Source organism: Diabrotica virgifera, chromosome 2, assembly GCF_917563875.1.
Source record: "Diabrotica virgifera virgifera chromosome 2, PGI_DIABVI_V3a".
In the NCBI taxonomy this organism is placed as follows: domain Eukaryota; kingdom Metazoa; phylum Arthropoda; class Insecta; order Coleoptera; family Chrysomelidae; genus Diabrotica; species Diabrotica virgifera.
Genome location: NC_065444.1, coordinates 231,168,910 through 231,191,762, shown reverse-complemented (window position 1 = coordinate 231,191,762; position 22,853 = coordinate 231,168,910). Strand labels below are relative to the sequence as shown.

Here is a 22,853-nt window from a genome sequence, read left to right as displayed (position 1 = left end):
CGTAATACCGATAGTTTTTATTATTATAATATAAGGGGCAGGGGCGGATCCAGAGATTTCTTGAGGGGGGGGGGCGTAACCTTGTCAACATGGGCCCAATACCGGGGGGTTTGGGGGGAATGGAATACCCTTTTTTGAGTTTTGAAAATTGACGTTTTAAAACACATTTTTTTACTCTGTTCACACTGCGTTTACAAAAAAATAACTTTGAAATTGACAAATAAACTCAGCTATTTTCAACTCTCTACTCTAGCAGATAGAAATGATTTAGGATGATACGTGTAGTGACTGGTAGTAGACACTGTAGTCCTGTGGTACATTTAGACTGGAAACTCATCCTACTTAAATACTTTAAGAGTGGCTTATAGTCATTCCATTTGAACTATTAAAAAATGTAACAAGCAAAAAACACTTTTTTTATGTTTCATTATTTAAAAATATTTTTCAAATATCAAGATTACGTTTTTATAAGACACAAGGTATTAATATACTGTATAAAAGAAGGTTGCAAAATGATTAACTAACATTATGTTTAGTATGATTTAATTACTGACATTAGAAGTAAATTATAAAACAAAACAAAAATACTTTGGCTTAACAAAAACTACGTTGTTTTCCCTTAAATTACAAAATCCAGTTTTCTATTCTTCTTGCTGGAATACCGATCGATAATTTTATTGATGTCCACTTCTATATCCCTGTGAACATTCATGAGAGCCAGTCCGGTCAGGCGGTCTTCGGTCATTCTGGTCCTCATCCAGCTTTTCAATCGCCTCAGCGTAGAAAATGATCTCTCTGCTGTTGCTAAAATAGAAACCCTTTTTAAGAAACATTGTAGTTATGATATTGCAATGCAGTTAAAAATACAGTATAACCATTCCAAGTAATATGGTAAACTTACCTTTCCATCAAATCCAAAAATTGTTGCTTTTTGTTGTTACATGTTTCGGTGGATGCCCATCATCGTCAGACACAGTATATAACACTCATTAAAGTTAAAATTAAAAACACAAACATTGAAAACATTTAAAACATTTAAAAAACGGACGATTAAAATATTTATAATGTAAATGTAGGCCTACAATAATGATTAACGAACCGTACCGCGGCAAGACTGGCAGACGACTCCCAGTCTTGCCGCTTGAGTCGTCTGCCAGTCTTGCCGCGGTACGGTACGTTAATCATTGTAGGCCTACATTTACATTATAAATATTTTAATCGTCCGTTTTTTAAATGTTTTCAATGTTTGTGTTTTTAATTTTAACTTTAATGAGTGTTATATACTGTGTCTGACGATGATCGGCATCCATCGAAACATGTAACAACAAAAAGCAACAATTTTTGGATTTGACGGAAAGGTAAGTTTACCATATTACTTGTCATATAAATCCAAAGGGGCAAACAGGATGAATATTGATAACCATTCCAATGTTATTTTGTCTAAAATTTAAATATTTTATGGTAATTGTTTAAATATTATTTGTGACACAATTGGTCAGCTAGTTTTATAATTTTTATAGGTTGCGCCTCTGCTGGTTTGGGATAAGTCATCATCGATTAATTTTAGTAAACAAAAATTGTTAACCTTGTGATTTTAACTCTAGAAATTTTACTAAACATATGACGTAATAAAAGCCAAAAGCCTGTGATGATGAAGTAATAATTAATACTTCGAAATGTATACATAGCACAAATGTAAACTGAAGAACTGTATCGACGATTAAGGTAAATATAACCTATATATCTCTAATTTATTTATCATGCCAATGTTTTACTCACCTATTGATATTGGTAAAGTAAGCAGGATCTGCACCAAAGACTTCAAAATAGGGTAGTTGTGCTCATCAAGATTTTGAAAACACGTCATAGGGGTACTGATTTCTTTGAAGACGTTGTAGTTAACCATGTTCTTTAGGGAGCAAATCTCATTCAAAATCTTCATTAGCATTGTTTCCTTTTTAATTGACAATACAGAAGAGTATTTATCACAAATACTTTCAAAGCTGGATTTCACATTTGACACGGAATCTAACGTTGATGGAACTAAAATGTTTAGCTTGTAGCAATCCAAAGACTCGTCTGAAAATCTGCTTGTCAAATCAGTTATGAGATTGTCTAGAATCGGTATGTAAACAGCAGTTTCCCAATACTTTGAAACTTGTGATCGTTAGTTGTCACCTGTTAATAGTGTGTAGTTGGGCCTATTAACTTGCTTCCGTACAATTCTGGGGACACGCATTTGTACATCCATCGCGTCCATGGTTTTTTCAGCACTACTGAAAATTAAAAGGAAGAATTCGTTGGTCTTGTCTCTTTTATTCTGAATGGTTTTCATCATATTGTCAATTTTACTTTTGGCTGAGCATACATCTATAGCTTCTGTTTGTAGATATTTACTAAGACCACATGTAACATCTGCTGTGTCACTCAGGCAATGCATTGTGATGATAAAATCACAAGTTGAAATTGAGCACAACAGAGCGCGGGCTTTACTTGACGTTGTGCTGTCCCTCCACTGTGATATGCATTTGAGAGCTTCCGCAATTTTAGGCATGTCTTCTGTGAATTCTAAAACAGCCTCGTGACGCTCTACCCAACGCGTCTCACAATAGCCTCTCATCTGATGTCCCAACACCTTTTTCAAAACTGAATTTCTTTTTCCTGATGAGTTGAAAAAGCTTGTTACTTCTTTGATGGTTCCTAGAGCATTTCTTACGTGTTGGACCTTATTACATTTGGATATGCTTAAGTTCAATGCATGGTTTTTACACCCACACATAATGCTATTGGTCGCCACCTTTTGTATCTCTGTAACCGCACCCCGCATTTCAGACATGTTGACGGAACAGCCATCACAACTTATTCCAACACAATTATTCGTGTTTAACCCCAAAAATATCATAAAATTCACCACCGTCTGACCTAGGATTTCCCCTGTTATAACAGGTTCCACTTCGGGATCAACATCAACATGAGAGTAGTTGGCTTTATGAAGATCAATAAAGCCAACAAAATCTTCTCTTATGACATCTTTATATACATAACGCAGAGAGAGGCTTAGCTGGGAAGTATGAGATGCATCAGTCGTTTCGTCAAACAAAATTGAATAAAACTTTACCTTTGAAACTCTTTGTTTTATTTCATCTAAAATTTCCTCGCCACAACAGTTAATCAAATCATTGGCCGTAGTTTTGCTTATGTACGTAGCATTGGCACCACTGGATTTCAAGTGTTCTGCAAGTTGAGTGTCACCACTGTCAATTCTGAACCGTAACAGTGTTCTAAAATTACCATCATTCTCCACGGGATTGTCTGCACTTTCCATCAAATTTCCATCATCACGATGTCCCCTCAGTGGAATGTTTTGCTTGCCATGTAACAATATAGTTTTGATTATCGGCACCAGTCTTAAACGGTTTTGTGCCACCTGTTCTTTTCTGTTTTGATCCAACCTATTTACTATTTTAAGGTCAGGATCTTCGAAGATTTTTATACAGTTTTTCGAATCAAGTTCAGCTTTCTTGTGATACTCATTAGAGTTATGAGACTCAAGGTCGCCATCTTTTCCAGAAAGTTTTGCGTATTTATTCAATGGTTCGGATACTAACTTTCTCAAAGGCACTGTATTTTGACCGCCAGCTTTCTTTCCGTGGCAAAAACGGCACAATATTTACAAAATAGCCCTTGTTTGAATTCGGAAAATACCAACCAGGGGTATTTTTCGAAGTGCCCATGATTCACTCGCCTTAGCTCCTCACGTCCTCTTTTGATGTGAGAAGACGTAGGGAATTGGTAGTTTTTTTCGGGTGTCCAGTGTTGAGTTAAAATAATATACTGTGATCATTTGAACTTGAAATGTTTTGTAAATAATAACCAATGTCGTGAGAAGAACTATTTACATTATCAACCGATGTCGAGGTCGATTGTTGATCCTCTGCAGGTTCATCAACTGGCATTAGGTTATGAGACGGAGACAAACCAGACTGTTCCTCAACATCTTGTTCCTCTTGATAACTTATTCTTCTCTTTTTAACTAAGAAACGATCCATTTTCCAACACCAACGGTATACCAAATATCACAAGCAACTCACACTTGACAAAAATATCGCAACTATGCAATTAGCTGAAACACTTTGGTATGATACAAGCTGCGATCACGCATTAGCTACTGTGCTCATGACGGACCGGACACAAACACTAGGAACACTAGGAACTACTAATAAACTAGCAGACAGCTTCTAGGCTACTCTCTGCTTCCAGCTTAGTACTCAAGCGCCCCGCAGGCACCAGCACCGCAGCCGCGCTGCGATCGTCCCGCCAGTAGAGATGGGCGTTATATATCGTATTAGGATAAGTCACCCTATTACCACCAGGTATTCGTGACAAAGGTAATACGTTACGGCAATATCCCTAATATTTCTGTCTCCGTCTGCTGTCGTCGAATATCGCGGTGAGGTATTAGGACGCTGTCTCGCTGTCACCCTTTTCTGTCACCGTATTCATGGGTATTTGTCATAGTAGTTGTAATATTGATCTATACTATTATTAAGATGAAGTGGTTTCTTCCTGTCTGTCTTTACGGCCAATCACGCTAAAACTACCTAACTATTTTTAAGAGTATAGAGACTATAAAAGGATACTTTTTACTGAAAAATAAAACTATATTGATTATAAAATATCAATTTTACCGGCCACAATTTATGGTTAGAATAAGGTATTAAATTAGTTTACCTATTAAAAGCTGATTGAAAGCAGATTGAAAATTACATTTTTATTAATGATAAAATATCAAATGTATTTATTATTATTTTAGTACTTGTATAAATAATGCTGAAATACTCAGACAGGACCCATAATACCGAAGGGCTGGGGAGGGGATAGCAGTCTCCTGCTGTCAGGTAATAGGTGACAAAAATAATATAATACCTTTGATAATACCGTCACCTATTACAGCTGAGTCACGGAACGCCGTCACTTAATACCAGAAAGTAGCGGTATTTTCCATCTCTACCCGCCAGTCCGTCACCGTCAGCGTCCAGACGGCTGGTTAACTCCCGTTTACACCGCTGCATCGCTCATCACATGACTATCCGTTACCTCTTACCGCGAGAAATATACATCATTGGTGGTTTTTAAAATCATCATACTATCAAAACATTATTAAACTTGTGTTGTTAACGACTTTTCCAAATCAAATTTTTCGTTTAAACTTAAAAATATGGTATAGGCTATAACTTTCTTTAACTGAGGGGGGGGGCGCGCGCCCCCCTCTGGATCCGCCACTGATAAGGGGAGTGCAATTAGAATGAAAACATGCATTGTTTCGGAAAAATTTAAACAAGCTTATATTTTTCTAAAACTTTTTGTTAGTTTATATACATGTTAAAGTAAAAAGTTCTACTCGCAGATTTGGGCGCTAATTGTTTATTAATTGTTTAAACAATAACAATTGTTTTGTATAAATAATTTTAAAAATATTGTTAAATTCATTATTTTACTTTGATCAAATATGTTTCTATTTTGTTTTTGATTATGCTGAATCCGTATATGGCATTGCAATTTGAAAAGTCTTATACAGAAGCTCTTATACAGTATGTCTGAGTAGCTAGGAACCACATGGAAAACTTTTTTATTATCAATTTTACGAAAAAAAGTTATTCTTCATAAAATGCTCTGGATAGTCAAAAATCTAAAACTCAACCATCAGATATAAAATTTTATCAATTTTATACGAGTTATGTCAAAAATATGAATTTCGTTAAAGAGTAAATAGTACCTTTATATTCCATTCAAAAAATGCTATTATGAAAAGTTGTTTGAAATTAAAAACTATGTTTAAATATACAATTAGATCATTCTAATCGAAAAAATTTTTTTTTAATTTTCTCTCAAATTACGGATACTTATCATCATTTTATTGCAATTATGATAACGATTTTATTATCACTTTTACGAAAAAAAGTTATTCTTCATAAAATGCTCTCCCTAGTCTAAAATCTAAGATATCAAACTTTTTTAATTTTATACGAGGTATGTAAAAAAAATGAATTTTTCTTAAGAGTTAAGTGTCTTTATTATTCACAATATTTTAATTAAAAGGATGTAATTGAACACTAAAACAAATTTTTAATTCCACACAAATTTTCTTAATAACAATTTTCAATATTGTGAAATGTAACGGTACTTTACTCTTGAGTGAAATTCATATTTTTTGACATACCTCGTATAAAATTAATTAAATTTGATATTTGATGATTGCATTTTAGATTATATACGATGCAGAGTATTTTATAAAGAATAACTTTTTTTCGTAAAACTGATAATAAAAAGTTATCAATAGGTTCCAAGTTACGCAGACATACTGTATAACAGCTAAAAAAAATTTTTTTTGCTGAACATTTATTATTGTTGAAGCTTATTTTTAAATGTATTTTAGGTAAGTTTTATAGAAAAAAGTTTTGATCACTTTGTATAAACATATTTTTAGTTGGTAATTTTCGGTTTTTGTATTACATTTTTGTTATCTTTCTTAATTTTCTCAAAAAGAAATAGTCTATTTCATTTCTAAAGTAAAATAATTTAGTGCATTTTAAAGATTAGATCCTAAGCTTTAAAAAAGCACTTATAAAACTGTAATGGATCTGTTCAAACTTGAGTAATACCGTCTTAAAGTGGTGGTAATTCTATAAAACTACGAAGATTTCAAAAATTACATTTTTGGAGACGTCATATTATTTGAATTAAATTTTTGAGATTTTTTTTGGATGAAACAACATTTAGTAAGATACTTGAAAGGTAAGTTGTACAAAATTGAGAGTTTTATAAGAAAAATTGTATTAGTTACACATTTTTAAATCATTTTTAAATAAAATTCATGTAAGGCTCTCTTTCCGCCCCCACCGTACTTATGCCCATACATTTTATTTCTTTTTATTATAACCATAAGATAGCTTATTTATTCTTCTTTCAAGTTCGATTTGTAAAATTTCATTTGATCCATTAGTTACAGAATTACATTAAAATAACTCGACCGTGCACTTCGCCGTACGCTAGTTTACAGTGCGCCAATGTTTGTGAGAAGGGTGACTTTAGCGTTATAAATAAAAAATTATAGAAGATACAGATTTAATTTTAGAAAATTCTTTACATAAGGTTTTTTCGTAAAATTTTCTGAATTTTTCAATGGTCAAGTCAGTTTTTTTTATAAAATTTATGATTTCGGAGTTATTTAAAAAACATCTAATTTCGTAGTTCATTTGTTTAATAAAAAATGAATCGCCCACTTTTGGAGTAGAACTTTTTGATATGTTGTTTATTAAACATTTCTTAATGAAATTACAAAAAGTTTGATTTTTTCCGAAGTGAAAATCTATATGCACTCCCCTAATATACCTATGTTATGAATCTTTTAAAGATATGAAAATTTGTGTGGAGAAAGAGGACCGAAATAAAAAGATGATGGTTCGAGAATTACCATCCTATTATTTATATCTTAGCCGTACATGCCGGTCAACTTTGACTTGTATGTCAGGAATCACTTCATCGCAATTAAACGTTTCTTCTTTTAAAAAAAGTGCCCTGCAGCGTTCTTTCCAATACTTTTTTCATAATTTAATTTAATTTCATATTTCCCGAGATATTCTTTGTTTATAAGTCAAAAAATTGTTTAGAATTTTAAAATATTCCTAAGGCCGCTTAAATAGTCCAATTTTAATTCTGTAAAGTACCTACATTAGATAGGTATAGTGCCTTTTTATACAAAAATCATAGTTATTCCTATGCATCATAATTATTGTGGTTATTATAGCTACCCTAACTTTTTAATTAACAATTTAATTGTTGCTCCACTGTTTATTCAATTTCCATCGGCTTCTGGAAATATAATCTATACCAAAAGAGCTTTTATATCACCAAGATATTTAATTATTGATAAATATTTACTAACCCAAAATTTTAGTTGAAAATTAAAGATTTTGTTGGAAAAACCCGCATTTTCCGAGGAAAATTTTCGTCGAAGTAAATCGGGAAAAACATGTCTATGCAGAATTTAATTACGATGAATTTTTGTTTGGGTGTTTTTGGTGTAAAGTTAAAATCTTTGGAGTTATAGAGCAATAATTGAAAAAAACATGATTTAGGGGCGCCATTTTGTTTATAAAAAAGTGGCACTAGCACACTATTTGTGGACTTTACCTACCTATATTATTAATATAAGTATAGGATCATAAGATTCGATTCCAGCAATAACATTGCTGGTAAATAACTTTTCCTTGTATTTTGCTAATTAGCCCAGAGTAGAAAGGCTAGGTAAGCTCACGACTTCGCTGTGATCTTCACGACCGAAAGGGAAATTGACATCATGAAAGCGGCAAACCACACATTATAGTGCACAAGAGGGAATGGATATGTTGGATGCTCTAAGAGTGCGGATACTGAACAGAATTACTGTGGGTATATGATATTGGTATGCATGAGGGATTTGTGACAATATGTGTGGATGGACTAAATCTGGTATACTGCTACATTTGACTGAATAATTGTACAGCAGAGAATTATGAAAATAGACTAGATGAGATCATGAGTGAGGTATCATTGAGAAGCGTGTAGTGCTGGGGGCAAACAGAATGTGGCGCGAAAAATTAGAGACTTGGCCATACTGTCAGATGACGCAGCTACAAAATACTGCTATATTGGCTTTTCAATGGACAAAGTAGAGACTAGTAACAATGAGTCAACAGTAATCGGGAAGCAGATCTGAAGATATAACATATTGGCTAGCGTTTGATGAGTATTGTAGATAGATGACAGAAAGGAGATGTCAACCGCCATCGACAGGACTCGAATCAATGATAAGAGAAACTATTGCGTGAAAAGTTTAGATGAAAGAAGAGAAATGTCTTATGGTGGTGCGAAGAAGTCACCAATAACAGAAAGGAATGCATTGCCTTCAGAAGACAGGCTACAACAGCAATATGGAGAGGTGAAGTTATCACTCCTAGTATACTAGATATTGTATACGAATGCGCGAAAGAAGGAACTGACTAGGAAGATACAAGCCGAGAAAAAGAGTCACTGGAGAGGACCGAACGGAAAGAGAGAACTAAATTGACAATGGTTGGCGATGAACAGAAACGACTGGGGAAGATCGAGGCTCGAGCTCGATTTATTATAATGAGGCGCGAAAGGTGTGAACGAAGTATTACCCCAGACTGTGGGCGAAAAAACGTGATATAATTCAGGAATTTTCGAAACCTATTAGGTGTTGTAAATGACGATGCCAAGAATAACTTATACTAAAATGCAACCAAAAATTTTGTGCGGTTTTTTATTTATGACGATTTTCATTTGTTAAATTTGCAATTTTTAAAGATTTTTAATTTTGCAGCTTAGGATATTCATTTTAGAGAAAAACTTTTAAATAGAAAATTGTAGTAACTTAAAAACCCTACAATTTGATCTATGGCAAGTTTAATTTTGTTAATACGTTATTGCAAAACAGCCTGCGAAAGGTCCAAAATGGCCGTTTTTTTTGCAATTGCCTTATTGTAAAAATAACTTTTATGCATTTTTTAAGGCTTTAAAGTAAAGATCTTTCAATACTAAACATAAAAAAATTAGTAGTGCCTGATTGGTGAACTTGTTGCTTAGATATTATAATTTGTTTATCCCAAAAGGTCAAATGTCCAAGGCTATAACTTTTTGAAAAAAAAATCGTACAGAGTTAATCCAAGATCAAATTTCCTTCTAAAGATTTATATTTTCATATTCTGATGTAAATAAATGCATATAACATTTTTCAATCTCTTATTTCGGGTTTGAAAATAAGGGGGCAAATTTCGTTATAAAGATTTAGAACTGAATCCGCCCCTGTACATCCTATGAGTTTCTAACTTGCAGATTATTGTTGCTGAAGACAAAATAAAGATTTAAAACCAAATAAAAATTTTCTACGATCATCTGAAGCCGAGATAATTGTTTTTGTTTTCTTAAATCGTAGTGACTTTATTTATAACAATTAAGAAATTATTTCACAGTCATTGACTAAAGAAAGACTTATATTATCTTAAAATAAAAATTATTTCAACCGAAAATTACATTTAATTATTAAAAATGATTTTTAAAGTGTAGTGGAGATTTATTTTTCGTTGCGACTGTGATTTATTGTGCCGGTTGCCCTTAGCAACGGCTAGCAACTTATAATACATTGAATCACGGTTTTTGCTTTAAATTTTAAAGCACCGCTTGGATTGACATGAAATTTGGCAAACACATAGATAACATGTTAAAAAATAAAAATGATATTGGGCCTCTGTGTGCTTTTGTCCTGGGGGTTAGTTTCGCCCCTTATAAGGGGTGAAAAAATATATGTTCAAGATAAGCTCAGAAATGAATACAACGTCTAATTCTAAGCACCTTTTGTTCTATAGCATTTTTTCACCAAGATAATACCTTTCGCGTTATTTTCGAGTAAATACCTTCATTTTTTAACAACAAAAAAAAACACGTTTTTGGCGGTTTTTGACAAATAACTCAAAAAGTAAGTATTTTATTGAAAAAAAGAATTTTAACAAAAGTATAGCAAATTAAAAATTGAAAAAAATTATGTATGCATGAAATCTCTAGACCCAGTAGAAACAAAGTTCTAGCTAATGAAAAATAGGTTCATATCCGTCAAATTTCAAAGTGAATTATTTCAACGTGAAATACACAAAAAATCATGCACTTTTTGGAGAAAAATCATTACAACTTTTTTAAAGTGTTTAAAAAAATATGTATATGTTTTTAAAAAAAGTTTATAGCATCAAAAGCAAGCAAGTTACGCTGAAAATAAAGTTGATCTCTTTTTTTGGCCAAAAAGCTCAGGAAAGTCACCCCTAATTAGCATAAAAAATGAAATTAATCCATTTTACTTCAATGTTGTTTTACTCGTGTATGTGTCGTTTATGTCTGTAAGTTTCATCGGTTCAAAGTGCTTATTTTTGAAAGGGCTGTAGTTAAAAGGGCTTGAACTAGTCAATAATCACGAGTGTATGCAACAAAAAATGCAAAATATTCATAACAGCAAAAACTACATTCTTTTACTCTTTGTGATTTTTGGTCACACTAATAAATTTTAAGTAATTTAAAAAAACATTTTTTTCAAAATTAAAAAATTACAGATTTACTTTAAGACCATTTTTTTAAATAAGCCCTGTGAACCGATGATACTTACAGATCATATAAATAATACATGAGCAAAGAAACTTGTGAAGCGGTAATGATTAATTTGATTTAAGATGGTAATTAGGGTGTGACTTTCCCGAGTTTTTTGACCAAAAAAAAAGAGATCAACTTTACTTTCAGCGTAACTGGCTTACTTTTGATGCTATAAACTTTTTTAAAAAACAGATATACATACTTTTTTAAACACTTTAAAAAAGTTGTAATGATTTTTCTCCAAAAAGTGCATGATTTTTTGGTTATTTCACATTGAAATAATTCACTTTGAAATTTGACGGATATGGACCTATTTTTCATTAGCTAGAACTTTGTTTCTACTGGTTCTAGAGATTTCATGCAAACATCATTTTTGTCACTTTTTAATTTGCTATATTTTTGTTAAAACTCATTTTTTCAATAAAATACTTACTTTTTGAGTTATTTGTCAAAAACCGCCTAAAAACGTGTTTTTTTGTTATTTAAAAATGAAGGTATTTACTCGAAAATAACTCGAAAGGTATTAACTTGATGAAAAAATGCTATAGAAAAAAATGTGCTTAGAATTAGACGTTTTATCCATTTCCAAACTTATTTTGAACATATATTTTTTCACCCCTTATAAGGGGTGAAACTCACCCCCAGGAGAAAAGCACACAGAGGCCCAATATCATTTTTATTTTTTAACATGTTATCTATGTGTTTGCCAAATTTCATGCCAATCTAAGCGGTGCTTTAAAATTTAAAGCAAAAACCGTGATTCAATGTATTTTAAGTTACTAGCCGTTGCTAAGGGCAACCGACACTATAAATCACAGTCGTAACGAAAAATAAATCTCCACTACACTTTTAAAATCATTTTTAATAATTAAATGTAATTTTCGGTTAAAATAATTTTTATTTTAAGATAATATAAGTCTTTCTTTAGTCAATGACTGTGAAATAATTTCTTAATTGTTATAAATAAAGTCAGATTATAAATAAATATTTAAGAAAACAAAAACAATTATCTCGGCTTCAGTTGGTTGTAGAAAATTTTTATTTGGTTTTGAATCTTTATTTTGTCTTGAGCAATAATAACCTGCTAGTTAGCATAGGATATACAGGGGCGGTTTCAGTTCTAAATGTTTATAACGGCCCCCTTATTTTCAAACCTGAAATAAGAGGTTGAAAAATGTTATATGAATTTATTTACATCAGAATATGAAAATATAAGTCTTTAGAAGGAGACTGGATCTTGGATTAACTCTGTACGATTTTTTTTTTCAAAAAGTTATAGCCTTGGACATTTGACCTCTTGGGATAAACAAATTATAATATCTAAGCAACAAGTTCACCAATGGGGCACTACAATTCTTTTTATCTTTAGTATTGAAAGATTTTCACTTTAAAGCCTTAAAAATGCATAAAAGTAATTTTTACAACAAATAAGGCAATTGCAAAAACGGCCATTTTGGACCTTTCGCAGGCCGTTTTGCAATAACGTATTAACGAAATTAACTTGCCGTAGCTCAAATTGTAGGTTTTTTAATTTACTACAAATTTCTATTTAAAAGTTTTTCTCTAAGATGAATATCCTAAGCTGCAAAATTAAAAGTCATAAATAAAAAACCGCACAAAATTTTTGGTTACATTTTAGTACAAGTTATTCCTGGCATCGTCCTTTACAACACCTGATAGGATTCAAAAATTCCTGAATTATATCCTGAAATCGACCTATTTTCTACCCACAGCTTGGACTATATACCGACTGAATAACTTCAAAGTGGTATGGTCCTTTTCACAGGCATTTTTCAGTGCGTCACAAGTGAGAGGGAAAAGGTAAGTCCGTGATAATACATTTATAACATGACATTTTAGTTAAATCTGACAGTTGTCAGAATCGTAATCAGCCAAATATGAAAAGGGTATTGCGCCCTTTTATTTGCAATTTGGTATAAAAACAAATCAATTGTGTTTATTGCATTTATGAAATATGTATTTTCTTTGATTTATATAGTCTTATAAATTGTACAGATTATAGTCGTATATATAATTCGTAGGTAAATCATTTTTTGTTCGATTATAGCGCCATCTATCAACAGCTAGAATAAATGTTAGAAATGACTGTAATCACGGAACTACGGTTTGTCTGTCACTTCCAACTTAATGCGTTAGAAAGAAATCGAAAAACTGTGACGCACTGAAAAGTGCCTATGAGAAAGAGATTAAATATAAAACAACATATTTTCGTTTCAAATTTCTTTTATTTTATAGCCACCATAATATATCTTTCCTTATTAATAATTTAATTTATTAATACAATACTATAATAAACAATCAATTATATATAAATTGTAACAATACAGTTTTCAAATTAAGTCACTTTTTATTTAAGTATTTAACATTCGATTGGATTGCACGCGTTGCAAATGTAGAGGAATGTAAAAAATAATCACAAAATAACGATAAAACTAAAATATAAAAACAGTAAAAATTTAACCTATTTTCTGTTTTCTAAACAAAGGTATCCGATCTAGCAAGGCGTACAGAATATTGCCTGGTATTCGTTGATGAGTGTTTATGAGATCTTCGATGGCGGCTGCAACCTAACAATTTAAAAATTAATCAATAAATATATTTAATAATCAACCAATAAATGAGCTTATTAAGTACAATACAAAAATTATGTAAAGAATATTCAAAAAAATTATGAAGAAAAAATATTGAAAAATAAGCCAACCGATGGGAAATTTTTACAAACAAAAAATTCCAGAGATTTTATTAGCTTATAAGTTTCTCAAGGTAAGTCGAGTTTTTTTTTATTTTTAAGGTACTAGTCACTTTCCATAAAACTTTTTGAATATTAATATCTAACTCTTGAGAGTACAAAAAATATATCTTTTTCCATTTATGCACGTACACTAATATTGTAGAGGGCGCAAAGGGCGAGGCCTCGAAAAATGATGGCGGACAGTTAATCTCAGGATTGGGATATCTGAAACAAAAAAGTCGTATTGCATTGGAAAAAGGAAGGTTTCTTACGTGATAATTTACCACAATTTGACCAAAAAATTAAAAATAAATATTTTTGAAGTTAATACTTCTTTAGGCGCGATTAAGAGTAAAATTTCATAATTCTGCGCGCATGCGCACACAGAGAGTATGGCGTTTAGTTTCTAAATCTTTCAAGTTATGTAGAGTCCGTCTAATTTACTTACCGTTGCACGTCATTATCTACGCCAGAGATCTAAGTTGACATAGTTGCCAAAGTATAAAAAAATCCTGAATCCATTTTAAATCAAATAGATCACATAATTATTGTAAACTTGGATTATACAACAAAACAAATTAATATTCAATGTAAATAAATAAAAACTTAAGAAATAGAGAACAAGAATTAAGTTATAATCATTTAAGATTTGCAGTGCAAGCGTTTTTGCACTGCATTGTTTAATTATTAAAAAACGGCTCCGAACTCTTGGGAGAAGCCGATAGGTTTCTTTGTATATGTCTACAATAACAACTAAAAAAGTTGTCAGATACCTCGATTATTCCAAGTCGTGATAAAATTAGGTGAAATTTATATTTTTATAGTAGAGGATCTTTTTATAGTAAAGTAAATAATAAAAACAGTAAATATAATAGAACAGATACTTATAGTAAAGAATATAAACAAATATGAAGTATCATCACCGCAACTGTCAAATAAATGTTACCAATTTATTCTAAAATGTCACCTTCATTCGATTACAGTTAGTGTGTTCCGAACAAATGTGCTTCATAAAAACGCTTTATAATCCATTTATACAAATTAAGTGAAACATATTATTGTGTATTTCTTTAGGTTAACATTAATAGAAATCTTGAAATATTATTTCTACGCGTATATAATAAAATATGTCTAGTGGCTGTAATTCCAGTGTACTCGGCAAAATGATTCTAAAAAAGAACACACCTACCGCCAAATATTTCGTGTTGGTATCATGCGACGTCACAGGCTATGACGCGGATGACGTGCAACGGTTAGTAAATTAGACGAAGTATATGTATATATCAGTGCAAGAAAAGGTGTGAAAAGAATATATTAGTGTTTGTAGTAAATATATTTATTATAATTTGAGTAAGATGAGTATTATTAAAACATTTTATTGTATATTTATTATACCACTTCATATTCACCTTGTCTGTTTGTTACCGTGAATTGTCATTAGGTACGTCCGAACCGATACAGACACAGTCCTCGTAGCGTATTTGGTTTTGGTATAGCATTTGGCCAGAGATCGAGAGGTCTCGAGTTCGAATCCGGAGCAATCCTATACTTTTTTTTTTATTTTCTTGAAAGCGGTAAGCACAAAATTAGTTTGGTGTTTAAAAAATTAAAACAAACTGTTTAAAGTATATTTATTTTTAAGAAATCATATAATAGAAGTATAACTTCTTACGTGCGTACAAAGTACACACACATTCTTTTTTTAGCCATGAAAACTGAAGAAAAACGGGCCATTTTTTCACAAAAGTTTTTCAAATTTCCGTAAAATCTTTTTTTTGCGGAAGTTTTCACTAACGGTGGTAAATTGTCACGTAAGAAACCTTCCTTTTTTCAAATGCCGTACGATTTTCTTGTTTCAGAGATCCCAATCCTGAGATTAACTGTCCGCCATCGGAACTACTTTTTTTCGAGGCCTCGACTTTGGCGCCATGGCGCCCTCTACAATATTAGTGTACGTGCACAAATGAATAAAGATATACTGTTTGTATTCTCTAAGAGTTAGATATTAAAATGTAAAAAGTTTTATGTTCATTTTTAATAAAGGTCCTGAGAAAAAAATCTTGAAAAAATGCTTATTTTTGGTCTTCTAAAGTGTACTAGTACCTTAACGATTTTTGAGTTCTTGGTATCAGTCGGAAGTAAAAGAAAACGAAATTCTTTGTAACAAAAGGGTTATACAGTCGGAAAAATGAAAGAATACCCATGAACGATCACACCAATCACTTATTTTGTATTTGCTGTCTTTTTCTATAACAAACTTTTGTTATTTATAGAAAAAGAAAGCAAATACAAAATACGTGATTGATGTGATCGTTCATGGGTATTCTTTCATTTTTCCGACTGTATTTATTATTGTTAAACAAAAAATAAGCATAAAATAAATATATCTCGACAGCGTTAACTCAAGAAATGTCTAAAGAAATTCTAATCAAAATTTGAGGTGGATTGGTCAGTAGTTGAGGTGGTAGTCCAATGAAGATGTTCTTCAAATGATGAATTCGGAACGTCTGCTCATAAGCATCATAAAGAGGAGAAAAACAGAATACTTCGGCCATATAATTAGAGGACCTAAATACGATCTGCTTCGCCTTATAATACAAGGAAAAGTGGAGGGAAAGAGATGGATTGGTCGAAAGAAACTGTCATGGCTGCGTAATATTAGACAATGGTGTGGCTGCACAGTAGAAGAATTATTTCGCGTAGCAGCCGATAGAGAGAGATTTCAGGAAATTGTAAACATGATGACGGCCAACGTCTGAATACAGACACGGCACCTAAAGAAGAAGAAGAAGGTCAGTAGTTGACAACAATTGTCAAAAAACAGTTTTGAGACAAACGCGTTTAAGGTTTTGACAACTTCGTCTTCTTGTTTGCCTATCAAATCGTAAAGTAACGCAAACCGGAATATACTTTTAAATCGCGAAGTAATCTACAACAGAGAAGAGGAACAGTTGTTAAACGTTTCTCACTACACTCAAGCGCGCAGGTGCGAAATCACGGCAAATCGAATCGAAGGTAGGAATATTCAACATGCTGTATCTTGTATCTCTGATCTAAATTGTACTCCCATCAATCTAAAATTTTTAGAGAGCAGTCTTGAAGTTATGCACTTTCATTTAAAATAATAAAAAAAATGAAAATTTCAAACCATACCCCCCTCCCCTTAAGTACGGCTAATTATTCATTTTAATAATTTACCTTTGACTGTAACTCTTCTGGAGTCAAATTCTTATCATAAGGAATCGGCTTTCCTAAATGAGTAATCATTTTCGTTGGGAAACCTCCATATATAGGAGCTAATGGCAATTTAAAAAGTGCATAGAGTCGAAGAAATATCCGTCTTCCAATACTGACTGTTCTAAATGCTTCTCTTAGGTTTTCGGTAAACATCGGTATTATAGGCTAAAACAAATAATATTACTCTGGGCTAATTAGCAAAATTCATGGAAAAGTTATTTACCAGCAATTTTATTGCTGGAATCGAATTATAAGATCCTATATATTAATAATATAGGTATGCAAAGTCCGCAGATAGTGTGCTACTTTTTTTATAAACAAAATGGCGTCGACAAATCGTTTTTTTTCAATTATTGCTCTATAACTCCGAAGATTTTAACTTTACAACAAAAACACCCAAATAAAAATTCACCGCAATTAAATTCTGCATAGAGATATGTTTTTCACGATTTGCTCCGACGAAAATTTTCCTCGGAAAATGCGGGTTTTCCTAACAAAAATTCTAATTTTTAAATAAAGTTTTAGGTAAGTAATTATCAATCAATAATTAAATAACTTTAAAGTGACATCAAAGCTTTCTTGATATAGATTGTAATTCCAGAAGCCGGTGAAAATTAAACGAATATTTTAGCAACAATTCAATTGTTAATTAACAATTTATGATCGCAATAATAACCAAAATAATCATGATACATTGATCAAACTTATAAAGATTATAAAGATGAGATGCTTATTTAATATTTTATCGACAAAATATAAATTTTTCATTTTTTTGCATAATCTTTAAATGTTTAAAAAAATTGTTATAAACAAATTACCATTTCTCAGAAATTGTTTATTATATTCTAATTTTAAAAATACTTAAAATGCGTATTTCATAAGTCTTGAAAATGAATGCTTTAAAAAAAATTTCCAACCATTTGCAAAAAAGTTATGAAACAGCAAAGTAAATATACGATTTCTCCGTTGTTTATAATTTGTTTTAATTGTTTCAAAGCTTAAAAGTTAGTCTATGGTACAATCTAATTACTTACAAAGAATGTCAAAAATTAGTGCAATGGTTATATTTTAATCAAAGATTAAAAATACTTTTTTTTGTAATTTTTAGCGCAAAAGTAGGCCTGATACAGAGTCGGACCTAAAATGTTCACTCGAAGCGACTGACACGTAGCATACATTATTTATTAAAAGTGTACGTCGCGCGGCCGCCGGTCGTCGCTCCGAGTGAAAATTTTAGCTACAGTACTGTATTATTCTACTTTCGCGCGTGTAAATTACAAAAAAATATATTTATAATCTTTAATTAAAATATAACCATTAAACTTATAATCGATATTTTTTTGTAAATAATTAGCTTGTACTTTAAACTCACTTCTACGCTTTGAAAGAATTAAAAAAATATATAAACACCGTAGTAATCGTATGTTTACCTTGCTGTTTCATAACTTTTTTGCAAATGGTTGCAAAAAAGTTTTAAAGCATTAATTTTCAAGATATTTGAAATGCGCATTTTAGCCATTTTTTAAAATTATAATATAATAAAAACTTTCTGAGAAACGTTAATTTGTTTATAACCATTTTTTTTAAACATTTAAAGATTATGCAAAAAAATAAAAAATTTATATTTTGTCGACAAAATGTTAAATAGGCATCTCATCTTTATAAGATTTCAAAGTTTAATCAGTGGATCATAATTATTTTGGTTATTATTGCGACCATAAATTATTAATTAACAATTGAATTGTGGCTAAAATATTCGTTTAATTTTCACCAGCTTCTGGAACTATAATCTTAACCAAGAAGGCTTTTAAGTCACCAAATTATTTAATTATTGGTAGATAATTACTTATCTAAAACTTTATTTGAAATTAAAGATTTTGTTGGGAAAACCCGCATTTTCCGAGGAAAATTTTCGTCGGAGCACATCGGGAAAAACACGTCTCTATGCAGAATTTAATCACGGTGAATTTTTATTTGAGTGTTTTTGTTGTAAAGTTAAAATCTTCGGAGTTATAGAGCAATAATTGAAAAAAACACGATTTTCGTGCGCCATTTTGTTTATAAAAAAAGTAGCACACTATCTGAGGACTTTGCATACCTATATTATTAATATATAGGATCTTATAATTCGATTCCAGCAATCAAATTGCTGGTAAATAACTTTTCCCAAAAATGGCCTATTCTCCGATAATCAGCCCAGACTATATTTGGTTAACTATAGATATACTAAAAAACTCATACAGAAGTAAAAGCTTCAACTTGTATTCTGGTATAAAATCGTTTATTAAAAAACTATCTAAAAGTCATCCAAATGGATTGCAAAACGTTTTCGGTCTAATTCAGAACATCTTCAGTGCATTCTGCTGAGTATGTAGTTTGAAACTAGCACACTATTTAAAGTGGAACTAGGTTCCACTTTATAGATATTGGATTTCAGAAAGCTGTATTCACAATGGGTGCCGCATTCGCTAGCAATGGAACAAAAACACATTCGAATGCAAACGCAACACAATTTCGAGCGTTTTTGAAAGAATAATGTGAATTTGATGAATCGATTCGTTTCTCTGCGGATTCATATTCAAAAAGGTCCCCTTTAAACAAATCTGAAGGGTGCCGGACGGAATTTTTGGCAGAAATTGTTTAAACAATTGTTTTAAACAAATACATAAGATCAAGTTTTATTGTTCAAAAAAATAGATTTTTAGGTTTTTTGGGTCATTCTAAACAAGAAAGGTATCTTGTGATTTTTCTCAAAAATTGACAGTTTTTGAGTTATAGGCGATTTAAAATCTAAAAAAATGCGAAAATACGCATTTTTGAGGCTTAAAACTCATATTTAACTCATAACTTAAAAACTCGGAAGACAGGGAAGGGTGAGCTTGAATTGAGTAGGGTTCACGCCTTATGAACTGCACTCGAGATGCGGTGGATGCCTAACCTGATTCCATTCAAATAAAAATGGAGAAACAAATGGAGGCGTTGTTGGAGATGTTACAAGCTGTGCATCAAGAAATAAAAGATATAAAGGAGGTCAATAAGCAGTATTTTAATGAGATGAAGGAAATAGTGAAAGAGAATGAATTAATTAAAGAAGAAAACAAGATACTGAAAAATCATATAAACATGATAAATAATTGATTAGAGAAATTAGAAAACAAAGAAATTAGAAATAACATCGTAATCCAAGGCCTTAATGTCAAGACGGATGAACACAGCATTCTAAAAGAGGAAATGAAAACTTTCCTAGATAACGAGCTAGGAGTGCAAGTAACAGTAGCACATGCTAAAAAGTTAGGCAGTAAAACCTGTTTGATCAAGCTAAGCAACGAGTCTGAAAAATATAATGTCATGAAAAATAAAATCAAACTAAGAGGGTTACAGACAAGGAAAAATATATATTAACGAGGACATGAGCAAGAAGGAGAGGGATATACAAGGAAAAATAAGAATTAAGGCAAAAGAAGAAAGAAGCAAGGGGAAGAAAGTCAAAGTAAGGTTTCAAAAAATAATAGATAACGAAGAATGGATATGGGACAATGATGCGGATAAACTAATACCTGAGATAAGCAACAAATACCCAAGAACAATCCATCCAAAAAACTGATAAGCGAATTGGACGGAGAGACATTGATGACGACCAGGAAAGGACATGGAACATCCAGTAATATGAAAGAGCAAACAACGAGGAAAACTAATAACAAGGAAGAAAAGAAAAATGAAAACAAATGTCAAACGAGAATAGGTACATGGAATATAACCTCGATAACAGGAAAGGAACGTGAATTAACAGAGGAAATGGAAAGATTTGAGCTGCAGTTGATAGGAGTAAGCGAGACGAAAAAAGTAGGAAATGGAATTGTCGATATCGGAGGGCAGCACATACTATACTATTCCGGAGTTCAGATAGGACAAAGGGCAAAAGAAGGCGTTGGAATAGTTGTAACGAAAGAAATGAATAGAAGAATAACCAAATTCAAACCAGTATCATCAAGAACCATATACATAAAAATAGAGTTAGAAGAAGAAGAATGTCACATAATACAGGTATATGCACCGGTAGAAGGAACAGAGCATGAAAAAACAGAACTATTCTATGATGAGATACAGAAACTTATTGATGAGATACAAGAGGAAAGCAAAAACATCATTTTACTAGGAGACTGGAATGCACGAATAGGAAATGATGAAAATATGGCATTAGGCTGCTTGGGAAGGTATGGAGAAGAGACGATAAATAGAAATGGTAGAAGAATGATAAGTTTCTGCCAAATAAATGACTTGTTAATAGGTAATTCTTTCTGGTATCAACCGATAAACGAAAAATATACATACGTAGCAGAAGAAAGAAATGCGAGAAGCATAATTGACTACATAGTATATCCTCGAGACGCAGAACTAACGATACAAAATATAAAAACAGAGAGCGAAGCCGAACTCGGTACCCAACACAGACTAGTGACAGCAGAGATAAACATGAAACTAATGGAAATAATAGAGAGTCCTCAACATACAAGAATAGCAATACATAAGATGAAAAATATGGAAATGAGAAAGTTATACCAAAGAGAGACAGATAAAATACTGGAAGAGCATGAAAACAATGAGGAAATATGGAATATGGAAGAGAGATGGAAAAAATTGAGAGATACGTTATGGAACACTGCAAAACAAGTATGTGGAATAAGAAAGAATGGGAAGAATAATAAAAGAACGGGATGGTGGAATTAGGAAATAAAGCAAGCTGTAAAAAAGAAGAAAGAAATGTGGAAGCGATACATAAACACAAATGAAGAGCAAGACAGAGACGAATAGAGAAGACAGAGAAATGTAGTGAAAGAACTAGTAAAAGATGCGAAGATGAAGAGCTGGAAGGAATTCGGTGAAGAATTGAACGAAGGTTTTGGGAATAACGATAAACAGTTTTGGAATAAAATAAGAAGCATGAAAGGAACAAAAAGGAAACAAATAAGAGGAATTAGAAATGAGCGAAATGAATTGAAAACAAACATACAAGACATACTAACCATATGGAATAAGCACTATAAAGAAAAATTCGAGGCAAGTAACCAACAAAATGAGGAGAGAGGACAGCAGGCAAGAGAAGTGGATAGAGACAATCGAGTAGACGAAATTCATCTCAAAGATATTGAAGAAGGATTGGTAAGAATAAAGATTAGAAAAGCGGGAGGTGCCGATGACATAGATCCGGAGATGATGAAGTACGTGGGCGACCGAGGTAAGCTTTGGCTACTGGAAATAATGAGGGATGCATGGAGAACAGAAAAGATACCGGAAGACTGGGAAGAAAACTTATTGATACCAATACACAAGAAAGGAGATGAAGCGGAATGTGATAACTATAGGGCTATATACTTATCATCATTGGCATATAAAGTCTACACCGGGATAATAGAAAGGAAGCTCAGGAAAGAACTGGAAGGAAAACTAGAAGAAGAGCAAGCGGCTTTTAGGAAAGAAAGAGGAACAACAGATAATATATACATAGTGAGAAATATAATTGAAAGGAAAAACGAAATAGGAGAAGACTTATATAATTACGTTTATAGATATTAAAGCTGCTTTTGGTTCTATAAATAGAGAAGTAATATGGTCAGTAATGGAAGATCTGCAAATCCCGCAAAAGATAGTAAGCGTGGTAAAAAGTACA

The 22,853-nt window shown here is 31.9% G+C and overlaps 2 protein-coding genes across 3 annotated transcripts in view; both read right to left on the bottom strand.

Moving 5' to 3' along the window:
- Positions 1-526: 526 nt before the first annotated feature.
- On the bottom strand, positions 527-4,049 carry LOC126880940 (52 kDa repressor of the inhibitor of the protein kinase-like). The gene is made up of 3 exons (XM_050645017.1): positions 3,900-4,049; positions 1,780-3,643; positions 527-804 (listed from the first exon to the last, which is right to left on the bottom strand). The coding sequence occupies exons 1-2, from the start codon at positions 4,047-4,049 to the stop codon at positions 2,168-2,170; spliced, it is 1,626 nt and encodes a 541-aa protein (XP_050500974.1). The 3' UTR covers positions 527-804; positions 1,780-2,167.
- Positions 4,050-13,422: 9,373 nt separating this feature from the next.
- LOC114334015 (transmembrane protein 68) overlaps positions 13,423-22,853 on the bottom strand; it is a 91,608-nt gene continuing 82,177 nt past the window's right edge. For both annotated transcript variants that reach the window (XM_050644348.1, XM_050644349.1), the window contains exons 5-6: positions 17,147-17,350; positions 13,423-13,784 (exon numbers count right to left, since the gene is read on the bottom strand). In XM_050644348.1, the coding sequence (XP_050500305.1) occupies positions 13,674-13,784; positions 17,147-17,350 (315 nt within the window). In that variant the 3' untranslated portion in view covers positions 13,423-13,673. The remainder of the gene's footprint in view (positions 13,785-17,146; positions 17,351-22,853) is intronic.